Source organism: Pantherophis guttatus, chromosome 18 (assembly GCF_059756535.1).
Source record: "Pantherophis guttatus breed Tessera chromosome 18, ASM5975653v1, whole genome shotgun sequence".
Lineage (NCBI taxonomy): Eukaryota > Metazoa > Chordata > Lepidosauria > Squamata > Colubridae > Pantherophis > Pantherophis guttatus.
Window position 1 is genome coordinate 7,695,347 of NC_142080.1, and position 18,472 is coordinate 7,713,818.

The 18,472-nt window shown below is 46.9% G+C and overlaps 2 protein-coding genes across 4 annotated transcripts; both read right to left on the bottom strand.

The window, feature by feature from the left end:
• Window positions 1–634: 634 nt before the first annotated feature.
• BRMS1 (BRMS1 transcriptional repressor and anoikis regulator) lies at window positions 635–14,696 on the bottom strand. Of its 3 annotated transcripts, none has more exons than XM_087881111.1 (11): window positions 14,489–14,696; window positions 11,590–11,750; window positions 10,323–10,413; window positions 9,759–9,886; window positions 9,394–9,473; window positions 7,454–7,550; window positions 5,913–6,005; window positions 4,342–4,406; window positions 4,035–4,074; window positions 2,398–2,536; window positions 635–1,074 (listed from the first exon to the last, which is right to left on the bottom strand). In XM_087881111.1, the coding sequence occupies exons 2-11, from the start codon at window positions 11,714–11,716 to the stop codon at window positions 957–959; spliced, it is 978 nt and encodes a 325-aa protein (XP_087737237.1). In that variant the 5' UTR covers window positions 11,717–11,750; window positions 14,489–14,696; the 3' UTR covers window positions 635–956. The 3 variants fall into 3 exon arrangements, with proteins under 3 accessions (XP_087737237.1, XP_087737238.1, XP_087737239.1); XM_087881112.1 differs by lacking the exon at window positions 14,489–14,696 and adding an exon at window positions 14,176–14,421; XM_087881113.1 differs by lacking the exon at window positions 14,489–14,696 and adding an exon at window positions 14,298–14,322.
• A 1,085-nt stretch (window positions 14,697–15,781) lies between these two features.
• Window positions 15,782–18,418, bottom strand: B4GAT1 (beta-1,4-glucuronyltransferase 1). Its single transcript, XM_034424402.3, has 2 exons — window positions 17,008–18,418; window positions 15,782–16,410 (listed from the first exon to the last, which is right to left on the bottom strand). Exons 1-2 carry the CDS (start codon window positions 18,067–18,069, stop codon window positions 16,219–16,221), a joined length of 1,254 nt encoding a protein of 417 aa, XP_034280293.2. The 5' UTR covers window positions 18,070–18,418; the 3' UTR covers window positions 15,782–16,218.
• Between the last annotated feature and the right edge of the window lie 54 nt (window positions 18,419–18,472).

The following is an 18,472-nucleotide window of genomic DNA, read 5'->3' on the forward strand; positions in this document are numbered from 1 at the left end:
TGGAATGGAATGGAATGGAATAGAATAGAATAGAATAGGATAGGATAGGATAGGATAGGATAGGATAGGATAGGATAGGATAGGATAGAATAGAATAGAATAGAATAGAATGCTACTAGGGAATTGTGGGAGCTGAAATCCACCCATCTTAAAGCATGCTGGCTGGGGAATTCTGGGAGCTGAAGTTCACATAGTTTAAAGCATGCTGGCTGGGGGATTCTGGGAGTTGGAAGTCCACCCCTTAAAGCATGCTTGCTGGGGGATTCTGGGAGTCGTTAAAAATCCACATCTTGTAAAGTTGCCAAAGTTGAGAAACGCTGGCTTAAGCAACATATGGGAATTATTTTATCAACGGTTAGAGAATAGATATGAAAAGTGGAAAAAAAGCAGAGGAGTGCAATAGGGAAAATGTTTTAATAAAGTTAAACAAGTTAAGAAGAGGACTGTTACAGTATTAGGTATGGTATATAAGTTAAGAATAGATAAAAGAATAAATATGACTGTAAATTGTGATTGTTATTGGATAAAATATTTGCACGGAATATTTGTACCCAGACGACACACTGTTTAATGGAAGATGAAGTTTGAATTAAAATAAAGTAATTTTTTTAAAAAAAAGCCCAGAATACAGAGAAGAGATTAAACTTTGGTGCTTTATTTGAAATTTTTTCCAGACGGTGATTTTCTTCCACCACTTTCTGGCTTCCCTTCTCCATTTTGGGGTTGCCACAAAAGAAGCACATTTAAAAATGCAGAAAAACAAAATAAAACAAATCAAAATAAAACTTCAAGAGAATAGTCTACCATCCGGTATCACGATGAAAAAAAAAACAAAAACCCAGCTCGTTCTCGGCAAAATCTTTCCATTTTTTGCAGCATCAAAAGTCCGGGTTGATTTTGGAGGTGGGGGGGCTGTCGAAGCGCCCCCCCCCCTGCTCTCCACCCCACGGGATACGCTAAGCCTTATGGACGGAATATTTGCCTTTTTGGAGTTGGGAAACGTAGATCTTGGTTTTGCTAGCGTCTTCCCGGCGCAGCCAAACTTCCCCGGTGCTGATTGCCGTGATCACGGCCCTAGGAATCAAGACACAATTGTGGGGGGGGGGGGGGGGGGGGACACGCGGAATTAAAATTAACATCCGGTTCGCACGAACCGATCCAATCTGGCTGAATCCCACCCCTGCTTATGACAAAGGAGCCCCAAATTTCTGTCGCTAAGCGAGACAGTTGCGAAGGGAGCCTTGCCCCCCTTTTACGACACTGTCTGGATACCGTTGTTAAGGGAATCGCTGCAGTTTGTTAAGGGAGTAACACATTTTCTTAAATGAATTGGGCCTTCCCCATTGGCTTTCGCTTGTCAAGAAGGTCGCAAAAGGGGATCGCGTCATCCCCGGGAGACTGCAACCGTCATAAATACGAGTCAATTTGCCAAACTGTCTGAATTTAGATCGTGCGGCCATTGGGGGGATGTTGCAACGGTTGTAAGGGTGAAAAACGGTCGTAAGTCACTTTTTTTCAGTGGCGTTATAACTTCGAACAATGAACTGCTGTTAAATTGAGGACAACCTGTGGAGGAGATGGGAGTGAAAAGAAGAGAGGGGGGGAGGAAGGGAAGGAAGGAAGGAGATTGAATGAAAAGGAGGGAGGGAAGGAAGGAAGGAAGGGAATGAAAGGGAGGGAGAGAGGGAAGGTGGAGGAAGGGAGAAAGGAAGGAAGGAGATGGGAATGAAAGGGAGGGAGGGAGGGAGGGAAGGAAGGAAAGAAGGTGGAGGGAGAAAAGGGAGGGAGGGAGGAAGGAGATGGGAATGAAAGGGAGGGAGGGAAGGAAAGGAATGAAAGGGAGGGAGGGAGGAAAGGAAGGAAGGTGGAGGGAGAAAAGGGAGGGAGGGAGAAAGGAAGGAAGGAGATGGGAATGAAAGGGAGGGAAGGAAGGGAGGGAGGGAGAAAGGGAAGGTGGAGGGAGGGAGAAAGGAAGGAAAGAGATGGGAATGAAAGGGAGGGAGGGAAAGAAGGAAGGAAGGAAGGGAATGAAAGGGAGGGAGGGAGAAAAGGGAGGAAGGAAGGAGATGGGAATGAAAGGGAGGGAGGGAAGGAAGGAAAGAAGGTGGAGGGAGAAAAAGGAGGGAGGGAGGAAGGAGATGGGAATGAAAGGGAGGGAGGGAGGGAAGGAAGGGAATGAAAGGGAGGAAGGGAGAAAGGGAAGGTGGAGGGAGGGAGAAAGGAAGGAAGGAGATGGGAATGAAAGGGAGGGAGGGAGGGAAGGAAAGAAGGAAAGAAGGAAGGTGGAGGGAGAAAAGGAAGGAGGAAGGAGGGAGATGGGAGTAGAGGGCCGGCCGGACTCCACCAGACCAAGCCGGCTGATCTCCCCACGGTTGCCACCCGCTCCTTGCCACTCACTGGACGGGCGTCTCGTCTCCCACTTGCAGGAAGATGCTTTCCCCTTTGACATAGATCTCGCCCTCGTAATGCAGGTGGCCATCCTCGCAGTGGGCGGCGAAGAGGGGCGGGGAAGACAGCTTCTCAGCCTTCAGCGGGCCTGGAGGAAGGACAGGAGGGGGGGGGAAGCGGGGGCTAAGGACTCTTCGGGGTAGGAGAAGGGACGTCATGGTCTGTCGGAATGACCTTGGGAGTCAGGGGAATAGCCACGGTGTTGAATAAGAGGCAGGGAAGTCCTTGGAAACAATTGCTGGGTGGGTGGCTGGACGGACGACAGACATCTACAAAGGGACCACCCTCCCTAGTTTCTTGGGCTGTAAAGGCGAGGTGGGGGATAGGTGGAGAAATGCGCTTTGAGATTTGCAAGATTCTGTTAAAATAACCGTACGATAAAGATTAGAAGTTAGAGTTAGAATTCGAGTGAATTGAAGGCCACTTATCTTAAAGCATGCTGGCTGGGGAATTTTGGGAGTTGAAATCCACTTATCTTAAAAGTGGATTTCACTTTAAATCATGCTTGGCTGGGGAATTTTGGGAGTTAAAGTCCACTTATCTTAAAAGTGGATTTCACTATAAATCATGCTTGGCTAGGGAATTCTGGGAGTTGAAGTCCACTTATCTTAAAGGATGCTGGCTGGGGAATTCTGGGAGTTAAAGTCCACTAACCTAAAAAATGGATTTCACTATAAATCATGCTTGGCTGGGGAATTCTGGGAGTTAAAGTCCACTTATCTTAAAAGTGGATTTCACTATAAATCATGCTTGGCTGGGGAATTCTGGGAGTTGAAGTCCATTTATCTTAAAAGTGGATTTCACTTTAAATTATGCTTGGCTAGGGAATTCTGGGAGTTGAAGTCCACTTAACTTAAATCATGCTTGGCTGGGGAATTCGGGGAGTTAAAGTTCACTTATCTTAAAAGTGGATTTCACTTTAAATCATGCTGGCTGGGGAATTCTGGGTGTTGAAGTCCACTTATCTTAAAAGTGGATTTCACTTTAAATCATGCTGGCTGGGGAATTCTGGGTGTTGAAGTCCACTTATCTTAAAAGTGGATTTCACTTTAAATCATGCTTGGCTAGGGAATTCTGGGAGTTAGCTTAAAAGTGGATTTCATTTTAAATCATGCTGGCTGGGGAATTCTGGGAGTTAAAGTCCACCCATCTTAAAGGATGCTGGCTGGGGAATTCTGGGAGTTGAAATCCACTTATCTTAAAGTGCACAAGGTTGAGAAACAGTGGCTTAGAATAATGCACAGACCTAACTATTATAGCCTAGAATTAATCACAAATCTGGCCCTTTTGGGCCAGCTCAACAAACCCTGATTTTTTTAAAAAAATATTCCTGACTAAGGATACACACCCACATTTTTTCAAACCCACATTACAATTTTACCTCCGTGGCTGGCTTTGCAAGGAGTTCTGGGACTTGTAGTTCAGCATCAATTGGATGCACTATTTCTCTCGCCCTGCGGCCAATGTGCAGGTAGGTGGGTCCTGCTTGCCTTTGAACCAGCCCTTCAAGCATGGGGTACCAGTCCAAATTTTTATGGAAATACCAGAGGGAGATCCCAATTTGCAAAGAAAATCAAGTTACTTGCCTTCAAGCTTCCTCTTTGAGGGAGATACAGCAGCTTTTGCCTGCAGGGGAGAGAATAAGGCAACCATGAATGAAAAGTCTGGCCGGGGCGGGGCAAAAAATGCCCCGCCCCCGCCATGGTGCAGGCCAACTAGGCCACGCCCACTCTGGCCACGCCCACCCAGCAACTAGGCAGAAAACCCCTTGCTAAAATTTTTGAAGCCCACCTCTGATCATAACTTCACTGCCCAGGTCCTCCTGCGGCCACTTAGAGAAAATGAATTGCCCACCCCAGGTTCTAGAGTCACATCACAGGGCTGCCCTCTGACCTTTTTGATAGCCGTCCAGTCTTCCATGATGTCGATATCATGCAGCATGTAAACGATGTACGGGCGTGGGAAGGAGAGGTTAAGGAGAAACTGTGAAATCAGGCGCCGCTAAACCCCCAGCTAGGTAGTTCAGATCGTTCGTTTTCTTCTAATAATCTAATACTATTTATGTATTAGATTTTTTTTTAAAAAAAATAACCTTTATTTACATTTTCCATTAAAAACAAAAGAACACATCATATAAATAACAAACAAGACAACGCAACAGCAACAAACAAACCAACAAACAAAAAAACAAAAAAGCAAGCATACCTATAAACAGTACCTTAATAACCTAGTATTCGGTATTGTATGTATGTATGTATGTATGTATGTATGTATGTATGTATTTATTTATTTATTTATTTTTAAATTTGTATACCGCCCTTCTCCCTGAGGACTCAGGGCGGTGAACAGCCAAATAAAAACATAAACTACAAACATTAAAATACAATTAAAAAGATATATATATAAATTTGGCCCCATGATTAAAAACAATAACAAACAATTAAAAACATTTTAAAAAGTGTTATATTATAATCCGGAGAAGACAGACCATTTTACATACCTTTATAAAATAATTAGGTCTATTCGACCTCACTTTACTTGTATAAGTTTCTCAATAGATATAATTCCTCATCTAATTTGGGTTATATTTTCCTCTTCTCTAGCCACCTATAGAATTTTTCCCAAGATAAACATATTTGTGTTTGGTCTCTTGTCTTTTAATTTTTTGGTCAATTTATCTGCTTCCATACAGTCTAAAATCTTCTTTATAATAGCTTCCTCTGATGGGATATTTTGATTTTTCCAAAGTTTTGATTTTTTTTTTTTCATCTCGCCTTTATTGCTTCATAAGTAACTCCAAGGGGCAAGCGTACGTAATACTCCTTCCGCTTCCTGTTTTCCCCACTACGACAAACCTGTGAGGTAGGTTAGGTTGAGAGAGGAAGACTGGCTGAAAGTCAACCTAGCTGATGTTTAGGCCTCAGGCAGGACTAGAACTCGCAATCTCCCGGTGATTGACCCAAAGTCACCCAGTTGGTTTCCATGCCTAAGGTGGCACTAGAACTCACCGTCTCCTGGTGATTGGCCCAAAGTCACCCATCTGGCTTTCTGTTTAAGATGCGACTAGAACTCCCAGTCTCCTGGTGATTGGCCCAGAGTCACCCAGCTGGTTTTCATGGCTAATATGGGACTAGAACTCACCATCTTCGGGTGATTGGCCCAAAGTCACCCAGCTGGCTTTCTGTTTAAGGTGGGACTAGAACTCCCAGTCTCCTGCTGATTGGCCCAAACTCACCCAGCTGGCTTTCTGTTTACGGTGGGACTAGAACTCCCAGACTCCTGGTGATTGGCCCAAAGTCACTCAGCCAACTTTCAGAACTCCCCGACTCCTAGTTTTTTAAGCCAGCACCTTAACCGCTACAGCAAACTCTCTTTTTGCAGAAGGACCAACCAACACAGCCTCGACTCTCCAAATCATTGAAATCAACCTCGCCTTCCAGAAGGAAAGGTGCACAAAAGGATATCGGACACCAACGGCGGTTTCTTCCTCTTGCTGGGCCAGAGGGAATCCCATTCCTTGGAGCTGTGCTTGGGCCGAAGTTTGCCGTCCCACCACTCTGAGAGAGAGAGAGAGAGAGAGAGAGAAAGTTGAAACAAAATTTGTTAGTCTGGCCAGAAGAGGTCAGTCAGTGCTATCAGCTTTAAGCCATCTGCATGGAAAGCAGCTGGCTGGGGAATTCTGGGAGTTGAAGTCCACAAAGGTTTGTGATAGCCCGCCAGACTTGGACGATGAGGAGGTTGGGGAGGAACTTGGGCCAGTTCTGGAGTCTGGGGAAGGCTCTGATGCAGGGGGTGAAATGCTACCGGTTCGCGTGAACCGGTAGTGATAAAAACTACCGGTTCGGCGAACCGGTAGTAAAAAAACCCTTTTAAAAAGTAAAAAAAAGGTTCCGACGATCGTGCGGCACAGCTGATTGACAATCAATTGCGCTGTGTGATCGTCAGAGTGTTTTACTTTTTTAAGGCATTTTTTTACTACCAGTTCGGGCGAATAGGTAGTAAAAAAAATGCTTTAAAAAAAAAGGGGGGGGAGAAGTTGGCCACGCCCACCCAGTCACATGACCCCACCACCACCAAGCCACGCCCACAGAACTGGTTGCAAAAAATTTTGCATTTCACCACTGCTCTGACGGATGCTCTGCGTCGGACGCAAAGATTAACAGCCAGGGCCGTCTGACATTTCCCAGCCGCTGGAGAGGCAGCTGCCTATGGAGGTTGAGATGAGTGAGGAGGAAGAACAGCTGGGGCCTGTTCCAGATGTGCATATGCGCAGAGCTGTTAGGAGAGGAGGACAACGGAGGACAAGGAGTCGACTCGGGAAGCAAGGCACATGTGGACGCTGAATGGCCCCTCCCTGGCTGGGAAATGAATAAATGGAAGGAAAGGGGAGTGGTGGTCGTAGGAGACAACCGTTCGTATTTCTGAAGATTTGGCTCATCGTGTTTCGTGCCACAGAGACTGCTCGCCAGAACTTAATTTGCAAGCGCTGCCACTGGGAGCTCCCGGCCTGGCAATTATCTCAAGGAACTGATAAGGTCTGTTAGTGCAGTTAACTCTTTGAAGGCCTATTGCCTGGACTTTTCGGTGTGTGAATGCCATTCATTCACAGGAGATAAATAAAGTTTTTTCGGGAGAAGGAGTCGGTTTCTTGTTTCTGCTAAGGCTGGGTCAGAACAAAAGTTGCCAAGGTCGGATACTCTCGCTTTTCGATCTATGGCAGGGAGGGGCTCCCATCATTCCCAAGGCAGGCTCGCCTGGCAACATGGGGATTGTAGTCCAAGACAGCTAAAGAACCCTTGGGTTTTCTTCTGGCGGGCATCAGCTTCTCAGCCTTGGGAGAGAGAGACAGAAGGATCTTCCCACCCCCATGACCCGCGGGACTCTCCACCCATGAACTGGAGGCTCCGAGATCGAATTCTGCTCTGTTCTGACTTCCAGGGACTTCCGGTTTCCAGCCGGGTGGTGGGAGAGGGGGGAGGAGAATCCACCAGGTAGGAGAACTCACCGGAAGTGAGGCCTACACTGTGCCGGTCGTCTTCCAACCGCTGGATACGCTCCAGCAGGCGTTCCTCAAGGCTGTCGAACAGCAGCACTTTCTCGCTCTTAAGACGGACAAAGCAGAAAATATTTTGTTATCCTTTTTTCTTTCTTTGTGGCCAATCCCCCCCAAAATAGGCCTGTAAGGACAGATCCTACAACTGGCAAACCCTAGAAACCAACTTTTATGGGCCTCTGTCATGAGGACTAGGCACCTAGCTGGCTTTGGAGCTTTTGCTCGCCGACTCACACACTTTCCAATCAACGGCAGTTCCAGTACAGACGGGTTAAAAGAGTCGAAGAAATGGGGGTCGGGTTTGGGTTCGAATCCCCGACTTGCACCATGTCTCCGGCTAAAGCGGAGACTTTTCCCTATGTCTTAAGATAACTTTTACCTCACAAGGTTGTTGCGCTGAGGACAGAAGGGAAGGTTAAATCTGGAGCTCACAATCAGGAGGTTGTGAGTTCGATCCTAGGTAGAGGCCGATGTAGGGTCTCCTGCTTGGGCAGGGGGTTGGACTAGATGACCTGCGAGGTCCCTTCCAGCTCTTTTAATCTGGCTTCCTTAGAAGAAAGCCAGCTGATGAACACCAAGAAGGCAAAAGGGCTGGTTGGCTAATGAAGGGAATTATTCCTGAAAAACTGCACCGGCTACCAAGGGATTTAAGACTGGTGTGGGCAGGGCGGTTTCCATTTTGTCCTCACAACAACCCTGTGAGATGGACAGTGGGGGGGGGAAGGAAGGGAGGGGATGGGAGGGAGAAGAGAGGGAAAACAGAGAAAGAGACAAAGGAAGAAAGAGATAAAGGGAGGGAGGAGAGAAGAGACAAAGGAAGAGAGAGAGAGAGAAAGAGAATGGAAGAAGGGGAAGGAAGGGGTGGAGAAGAGAGAAAGAGACAAAGGAAGAAAGAGAGAGAGAGAATGGAAGAAAGGGAAGAGGGGAGGAGAAGAGAGAAAGGAAGAGACAAAGAGAGAAGGGAAGAAGGGGAAGTAAGGGAGGAGAGGAGAGAAGAGAGAAAGAGACAAAGGAAGAGAGATAGAAAGAATGGAAGAAGGGGAAGGAAGGGGAGGAGAGGAGAGAAGAGAGAAAGAGACAAAGGAAGAGAGATAGAAAGAATGGAAGAAGGGGAAGGAAGGGGAGGAGAAGAGAGAAGAGAGAAGAGAGGAAGAGACAAAGGGAGAGAGAAAGAGAGAATGGAAGACGGGGAAGGAAGGAGAGGATAAGAGAGAAAGAGACAAAGGAAGTAAGAGAGAGAGAGAATGGAAGAAGGGGAAGGGAGGGGAGGAGAAGAGAGAAAGGAAGAGACAAAGAGTGAAGGGAAGAAGGGGAAGTAAGGGAGGAGAGGAGAGGAGGAGAGAGAAAGAGACAAAGGAAGAAAGAGAGAGAGAGAGAATGGAAGAAGGGGAAGGAAGGGGAGGAGAAGAGAGAAGAGAGGAAGAGAGAAAGGGAGAGAGAAAGAGAATGGAAGAAGGGGAAGGAAGGAGAGAAGAGAGAAAGAGACAAAGGAAGAAAGAGAGAGAGAGAATGGAAGAAGGGGAAGGAAGGAGAGGAGAGAGGGAAAAAAGAGAAAGCGATAAAGGAAGAAAGACAGAGAGATGGAGGAGAGGAGAGGAAAGAAGAGAAGCAAAGTTAGTGGGGAAGCCAGATTCACTTAACAACCGTGTGACTAACTCAACAACTACACCGATTCGCTTAACCACGGTGGCAAGAAACGGGACAAAACTCATTTAACAACTGTCTCGCTTAGCAACGGAATTTTTTTTTTGCGCTCAAGTGCGGTCATAAGTTGAGGGTTACCTGTAATTGTGGAACGGGCTGTGTTAATCAACGCCTCCTTTCTCCAGATTTGGGGAGGGGGCAGGGGTAAATGAAAAGATTAGAAGGAGGGGGGGGAGGGGTCTCCTAACCTCCAGATGTTGCTGTGCTCCTTGAAGCTCACATCCATGTCGGTGTTTGATGACTTCCAGGCACAAACCTCGATAGACTCCTGGGAGAGGAAAAAAAATGCAAATATTTGGAATCGGTGGAAAGTGATTTGTGTGTGTGTGTGTTTGTGTGTATGTGTATGTGACGGTGTGTTATTCCTTCCTCCACAAATCCTGCCTTAATTCTTATTGCAGGTAGTCCTTGACTTATGGCCTGTTGGGATTCGGGAGAAACTCTAGCTAAGATTCTGTGCAGTTCGGAGAACCCCCAAATCCAACTCCTGGCTGGCCCCGCCTGCCCCTCCCCTCCCCGGAGTCCCCATTTTGGGACCCACAAAGCTTTTTACCGGCCACTTCGATCTGGATCTGCATGTGATTCTGCAAAACGGCCAGGGGATCGAGGTATTCCGTGGCTTTTCCCGACATCACGTCTTCTAATTTTGCCTTCACCTGATTCAGACGCTCCTTAAAGAGCCTGGGGGGAAAAAAACAGAAAAAAAACCCCATCCAGCCAATTCACTAGGAAAAAAATAAATAAATCCCAAAGTCTGGGGTTTAAAAAAAAGAGAGAGAGAGAGAGAGAGACGAGAGAAAACAGAAGGAGAAAGAAAAATAACTTGGTAGTAGCTTGGTAGTACAGTGGTCTAAGGCACCCTGTTATTAAGCTGGTTATTAAGATCAGATGCCTGCAATTACTGCAGGTTCGAATCTCGCCAGGCTCAAGGTTGACTCAGCCTTCCAGCCTTTCTAAGGTAGGTAAATTGAGGACCCAGTTTGTGGGGGCAATAAGCTGACTTTGTATAAATATACAAAAGAATGAAGGCTATTGCTTAGTGCATTGTAAGCCGCCCTGAGTCTCCGGAGAAGGGCGGCATATAAATCAAATTTAAAAAAAACAACAACAACCTTACTTTTCTTTGATTTCGGAAAACTGCTTCTCCAGATCTAGCATTTCATCTACGCATTCTGCCCGGCGCCGTTCGTAGTCTTCATCGTTCATCTCTAGGGCGGGGGGGCAAAATGGACAATTTTGATTTGATTCAAAAGCCAATCCCACCAAATCCCTGGATAAAAAAAATGGGATTTCTTTCAGAGCTTCTGAATTTTGGAGCGTCTGTTTTGTGGGGTCCGTGGTGCTCTCTGAGCTGGCTTGTTTTCTCGCAGACGTTTTCGTGACCCAACTAGGTAACATCATCAGTGCTTAGAAGGGAATGGGGATTGTGGAATGGAGGAGGAGGAGGAAGAGGAGGGAGAGGGGGAGGAAAAGGAGGAGGAGGAAGAAGAGGGCAACTGTGAGGTTTTTGGTGCTCTCTGAGCTTACTTGTTTCTTCCAGACGTTTTGTTACCCAACTAGGTAATATCATCAGTGCTAATAAGTCTCACTAGCACTGATAATGTTACCTAGTTGGGTAATGAAAGATCTGCAAGAAAACAAGCAAGCTCAGAGGGCACCAAGTGCAATCCTGAGCTACAAATATTCTCCTTTATTTGACTGTTTTGTAAGATGGGTGGGCTTCAACTCCCAGAATTCCCCAGCCAGCTTGCTTTACGGTGGGTGGACTTCAACTCCCAGAATTCCCCAGCCAGCATGCTTTAAGATGGGTGGACTTCAGCTCCCAGAATCCCCCAGCCAGCATGCTTTAAGATGGGTGGACTTCAATTCCCAGAATTCCCCAGCCAGCCTGCTTTAAGATGGTGAACTTCAAATCCCAGAATTCCCCAGCCAGTATGATTTAAGTGAGGCGGACTTCAACTCCCAGAATTCCCCAGCCAGCATGCTTTACGATGGGTGGACTTCAACTCCCAGAATTCCCCAGCCAACATGAGGTTGAGAAAACACTGCATTATACATTGGCTTGGATTAGTCGGGTTTTTAGTTTCTGTATAGTTCTGCATTGGTTGGCTGGGGGCATCCTGGGAGTTGAAGTCCACAGATCTTAAAAGCTGACAAAGGTTGGAAACTCCAGCTATAGAGTTAATCGGTTTTATTCTATTTTTAAATTTTGTATTTATGAGTTTTATTCTGTGGCTGTTCACTGCCCTGAGTCCTTCGGGAGTAGGGCGGTATACAAATCCAATAAATGAAATGAAATGAATGAATCCCACCATGAATTTTCGCTTTAGATTCTGGGCTGCCTTTTAATAGCACAAACCTCAGTTTCCCTTCCTGACGTTTACCTGAACTCTCCTCTTCGGATTCCGACTGGCTGGCGCTGCGTTCGTCCTCGCTCTCTTCCTCGCCGTTCATTTCCGTGGCCGAATCGCCTTCCCCTTCTATCTCCTTAGGCAGAGGCTGAACAGGCATGGCGGCGTTGACCGGATGTCAAAAGACGCCCAACCTGAAGGAAAGACGGACAGAAAAAGATCCAACTTGTAAGAGCGAACAAAGGCTGGATACTAATTTCAGAACCCAGGTAGTCCTCAGCTTACGACCACCATCGAGTTCAGAATTAATGTCGCTAACGGAGAAATCTGTTAAGTGAGTTTTGCCCCCGACTGTCCTCGTCACGTTTGTTAAACGAATCACTGCAGCTGTTCAATTAGGAACACCGTTGTTAAGCGAATCTGGCTACCCCCCACTGACTTTCCTTGTCAGAAGGTCACGACCCCCGGGACATTGCAACCGTCGTAAATGTGAGTCAGTTGCCAAGCATCCGAATGTAAATCATGTGCCCTTGTGGGACGCTGCAACGGTCGTATGTATGAAAAATGGCCACGGTTTTCAGTGTTGTTGTAACTTCGAATGGTCACTCAGTGAACTGTCGTAAGTCAAGGACTAGCTGTAATTTCTGATTCATTTAACAATCAGGTCAAGGAAGGTATTAAGCGAGGCAAAATTCACTTAACAAATACAAACAACGTAAATTTGGGGCTCAGTTGTGGTAGTAAGCCTGCATGTACTTAATCTCTCAGCTGCAGACTGCAGAAGTTTTAGATTTTTTGAGAACTCGAGACGATTCTGACAATCCAGCGGGCTAAAAAAATGCCCGTTGCACCAAGATAAACTGGTGTGCAAAGCCGCACAAAAGAACTCTTCTGTGCAAAAGAACTCGATGCGAGTCTTCCTCCAGTTGGGTGAATAAAAGCTTTGCTTTCCACTGTCGCTTCTGAGAATTTCACACAATTCTTTCCAAAGCAGAGTGTGGCTGCTTTTGCACTCTTTTAGTTGTGCCCTAAGAAAAGACTGTGCTTTCTTTTACTGCATCTGATTTTTCTCTACTTCCACTAAACACCAGATTATCCTGTGAGTAACCTGGCGAGGGGAAAGGGAGTCCAAGCTGCCAGGTAAGTAAGTAATGTACAGGTAAGCCCACAATTGAGCCCAAAGTCTTCATCGCTAAGCAAGACAATTATTAAGTAGGTTTTGTCTCGTTTTACGACTTTTCTTGCCACGGTTGTTGAGCGAAGCACTAGACCTGTCCAATTAGTTGACACGGTTGTTAAGTGAATCCAGCTTTCCCCATTGACTTTGCTTGTCGGAAGGCCGCAAACCGTCATAAATAGGAATCAATTGCCAATTTTGATCACGGGACCACGTTGCAACGGGGCCGCTAAGTGTGAAAAACGCTCAGTGTTCCTCTTTTTTTCTGGTGCCATTGTAACTTCGAACCGTCGCTAAACGAATGGTTGTTAAGTCAAGGACTATCTAGTCCTTGTGTAGTCATTACACAACTGAGAATTTTCCAGGGGTCCCAATAAGGAGGGTCATTTGAGGCTAATCAATCAATCAATCAGAATAGAGCCGAAAGGGACCATGGAGGTCATCTAGTCCAACCCCCTGTTCAAGCAAGAGACCCTATGCCCGTGATGGCGAACCTATGGCACGCGTGCCAGAGGCGGCACACGGAGCCATATCTGAGGGCACGCGAGCGATGCCGTAGCTCAGCTCCAGCACGTGCCGGCCAGCTGATTTTTGGGCCTTCCCGGCCGACTAGAAGTCAGGAAATGGGTTGTTTCCGGCCTTGGGAAGGCTGTTTTTGCCCTCCCCAGGCCCCTAGAAAGGCTTTGGAGCCTGGGGAGAGTGAAAAACAGGCCAACTGTGCCATTGCGTGCCAAAAGCAGGGGGAGTGCGGGGGGAGCACGCACACATGTGCAGGAGGGTAGGGCGCGGGGGGGGCATTGAATTATGGGTGTGGGCACGCACGCACACAATCCCCCCCGTGCTCCCCCCCCGCTTTTGGCACGCGACGGCAAAAAGATTAGCCATCACTTCCCTATTTCTATTTCAAGAAAAGGGCTTCTCTAAAGCTTACGCCTGGGGCCGTGTGTCCCCAGTGTGGTACCCCACACATGCATGAGCTACAACTCCCATCGTTCCCAGCCGTGCTGATGGGAATTGTAGTCCCACATAATTTGGAGAGACTCGAGACCCATCCCAGGCTTTATGACTTGTTGGTGAGTCTTCAGGTCCTCACTGACCATCATCTGCTCCCTAAAAACAATAATAAATATAATAAATTCCTTTGTTTTGCAAATGATTTGGACCAAATGGTATTTTAAATTAGGTGGCTTTACTGCTGCAAGTTTTTTAAGCTCCCCCCCCCCCCGATGCTTTTCAATGATGTCCTGCTGGACCACTTTTTAAGATGAAATTGACCATTGTTGGGAACTGCTAAGAAAATCAGGTATAGAAAACCCAAGATGTTATAAATGTTTATGAATAAAAACATCCATATTGCACCCTCCATCCTCTTTCTCTCCCCCCCCCATAATGCAATGGACTAAACCACGTCCCCCTATTAATATGATGGGGGAAGAGATTACCAATTCCTTGAAATGGGGGGGGGGAGAAGAGAAAATAAAAAGGAAAAAAAAAGTCAGAAATACGTTCCTCCCGCTACGATACGCCTTCAACGGGGAACGCAACGAGCAGAAGCCAATCTTACGTATATGCGCCTGTAGTACGTTCATACAAAAGCACAGACATGCAAATATATAACCCCCCCCAACCCGGTTAGTGGTCTAATCCACAATTGCCCCGCCGCTCGCCCAAATGCATGAGATTGGAATGGGCGGGACCAACGAGCACCCAGAAAAAGGGGGGTGCTGGGAAAAGCGCCTGGACCCCCTTCATTACCTGGGGGAGGAGCCGCGCAAAGCGTAGACGCCGCTCGGGCTCCCTTCCGCAATCGGAAGTGGTCCTCGGTCGGCCCCGCCCACTGCTTTTAAACCAATCCGAGCGGCTGATAACGCCGGCCGTTGGAGGCGGCTTACATGTCTATGATCCTAGAACCTTCCAGCCACCTCTCTGTGGTTTGTTTTTTTTTTGGGCTACACCGCATTGTGGGAAGCCGGAAGCGGAAAGAGGCGTTCCCATAGCAACCGAGAAAATAGAACCCTGGGAGCGGAAGGAGGAAAAATAAATAGTAAAATGAAAAAAAAGAGGAAAAACTGAAAAACTAAACAAAAAAAGTGTTTTCCCCCTTCCCATATTTTAAAATAAGAGCCTTTTTGGAAAAGGATGAACCCCCAAATATCAATGCAGTATTGCAATGGCTACAGAGGCTATCTCTTCTTTTTAATTCCCAAATAACAGGTGCATAAATTTTGAGGCTATGCATGAGGTGGCTGGAGAAAGAAATCTAATAATAAAAATAATGTTAACTGGCAAAAGAAAGAAAAGTATTACTACTATCAGAAGTAATAGGTGCCTTGGTGCAATCCCAAAACAACTGGAGCATCATTTGAACACCATCGGCATTGACAAAATTAATGATCAGTCAATTGCAAAAGGCAGTTTTACTCAGAACAAGCTTACATCCTTTATATATTATTAAACAACAATATATGCCTATCCCAAGTCTTTGGGATAGATAGTTAAAAATGCCAAATGCCAAGTCTAAATATCTGGCTGACTATGCAATGAATCGATAAGAAACATAAAAAAAAAATATCTGGATGAACACTGCAATATCTGGAGAAAGCAGAAAAGAAGAACTGAAGATAATCAACAAACGAAGACCTGCAAATAGAATGACTGTGTCAAAAGAAAACAAAGATAGGACCAGTATCTCAAAATATTTGGAGTCCCATCTGAACATCATCGACATTGACAAAATCCTCATCAGTCAATTGCAAAAGGCAGCCTTACTTGGAAAAGCTTACGTCCTTCGATAATACCTTTAATACCCTCGCACATCCACATTTGCCTATCTCGGGTCCTTGGGAAGGACGTGATAAGTGGACAAAAAAATGTCAAATCCAATCTTAAACATCTGGCTCACTGTGCCACAAACCATAACAATACCTTATGCAAGAAGACTGTGCAAACTGATCATAAATAAAGGATATAACACAGTTCCAAAACGATTCACTGGAACATTTCTAAATACGGATTGGTAGCAAACGAACAGGACCAAAGCAACCCAAATTTGAAATTATTCACTTTAATGAACAGGTGGTTTGTTATTTTAAAGTACAGGGAATAATTTAAGCACTTCTCTTCCAGGACCTATGCAATCCTTTCTTATTGTGCAGAACAAGACACTGAGGTGGCCAGTTGTAGAAGGAAGGTCAGGCACAAAACGGAAGAATCTCGTTGCACAATGGTCTACTATTTCATGTCTCTCAGGGTTCAAAAGTGGAAGTTCTTTCCCATGTTCTCACAACATCATTTCATAATCTTGGACCTAATTCTGTCAGCCTGTAGTACAAAACGACAGTCAGAAACTGACTAATGCAGTGCAGCAATGAAACCAATGACAGCTTATTCGTACAAATTATACCGCAGGCAGAGTTTCTTCTCATCCTATTTGTAGCTCCACTCCAAGTCCACAGTAGCTGAATTTAAACTCTGCAAAATGCATTTCAACATCTCCGTGGCGATTCTGGGTATTTGCTCTTCAGCTCCTGCTTGAATTGTCGGAAAAGGATTTTGTTGCGCTGGTTCTCAGCATCCTTTTGCGCGTGGAATTCGCCCACCACCTTGAATCCCTTGTGAATCAAAAAGGCATTGCTCAGCACTGCAAACTGGTAGCCGGCAATATGGAGTTCGCAGGCCTGCCAGGAAAAGTGAAGAAAAGAAGAGGTTAATGAACGTGTGTGTCACCAATATCACTAGAGTCACCTTGTAAGAGAGATAGGCAGCATAAAAACAGATATAGATGATTGATACTGATAGACAGACAGACAGATATAAATTAGATAGACAGATGATAGACAGATGATATAGATATAGATGATAGACAAATGATAGATGGATGATAGATAGATGATATAGATTAGATAGATGATATATAGATGATAGATGATAGATGGATGTTAGATGATATAGATAATAGACAGATGATAGATGATATAGATATAGATATAGATTAGATAGATGATATAGATGATAGATAGATGATATATAGATAGTTTAGATAAATAGATGATATATAGATGATAGACAGACAGATAGATGATATAGGTGTCAGACAGATGACAGATAGATAGATGGATGATAGATGTAGATAGATAGATAGATAGATAGATAGATAGATAGATAGATAGATAGATAGATAGATAGATATAGATAGATGATAGATGATTGATAGATGATAGGTCTTAGACAATAACAATAACCATAGGATTTTGCTGGTTTCCTGACTTGGTTACCTGGCTGATCCGGTTAAAGCCGTACTGCTTGAAACGTTCGTCGTATAGAGGCACTGAGGTAGCCCCCACATAGAAGGGCTCCCAAGGGTCTCGCCATGCCACCTCGTAGGCCACACGCAGGGAGCCTCCCGCGGGAAGGTTCAACCAGTGGGAAAAGTTTGTGGGAGCCTGGCACCGGGGGCACAGCTCCTCGTAAAACGGCCGGATCTCCCCCACTTGATACAGCTGCACCAGCTCCGCTTTGCTAGCCGGAATCCGGCGCGTGTGACGGATCTCAAAGGCCGGCACCACAAACACCCGCGGCGTCCCCTCGTCGGTGGCTTTAGGCAAAACCAGGAAATCTTCTCGCAGACCCTCGCTGGGCACCATATCCATGTCGACCACCAGCGCCCAGTGCCCGCCGGCTGCCTCTCTGGCTACGTTGCGCAGCAAGTTGTTGGGATACGAAACATTGGCAACGTCCATGGCATAGTTACGCCGGCCCGCCCCTAGCTGTGCCAGCTTGGCAAAAACATCTCCGCAGGACTGGAGACGGGCGAATTCCCCCTCGTCCTGGTCCTGCTCGGGGAAGGAAGCCATTTGGTTGGCAGGACACACCAGGTGCAGCCGAAGCCACTGCCGGAGAGGGGCACACAGGATGGCTAAGGCGTAGACCATCGCCGTGGCCTGGCGCACGTCGTCAGTGCCCGGCGCGAAGAGGGCCACCGAGACTGGCCCGTGCCAGCGCTCCACCAGCTGCTGAGAGTGATGCAGGTTGCCCAAGCTAGTGTGGGTTACCAGTACCACGTCCTGCCGGTCCTGTCCATCCCAAGAAGCCCGCAGCATGTCCCGGTAGATGCGGTACTGCCCGCTGGCGTCCAGGGTGCCTCCGCTAGCCAGCACCGGCTTGAGCCTCTGCTTGTGCCCGTTGCTTGGCACGGCATGGCGCGTCTGGAAAAGCTGGGCGTAGCGCGACCGCTGCTCCTGTCCATGCCAGCCGGAGAGCAGAGCCAAATAAAGCAATTGCAAGCCGGCCACCAGTCCCAGGGCCAGGATGAGCGCTTGGAAACAGGAGCAGGTCATGGGTGGGGCGAAAGGGGGAGCAAGCAAGCCCAAGCCTCAAGCTTGGCCCATTGGCTCTCCCCGTGGCGCCCTTTCCCTCTTTGCAAAAAAGGTCGCGCGAGCAAACCTTGCAAAATGCTTCTCAGTGCCAGGCTTGCAAATCGAAAGTGTGGGGGGGGGAGGCGTGTGGGAGGGGGCTTGCTCTCCAAGAGGCTCCCTCCAGCGCCCCCTGCTCAGCAGGAGGAAGCAGTGCAAACGTAAAAAGCAGCTTCTGCAAACCCCCCCCCCCAAAAAACCCTCCCTTCCCCCCCCCTTTTTTTGCTTTTTGCAGCGCCCGCGGGTTCGCCGTTGCCTTTGGCGCGCGATCCCCGGCCGCTTCTCCTCCGCGTGGGTTTTGCGCGCGTGGGAGGGAATCGGTGGGCTT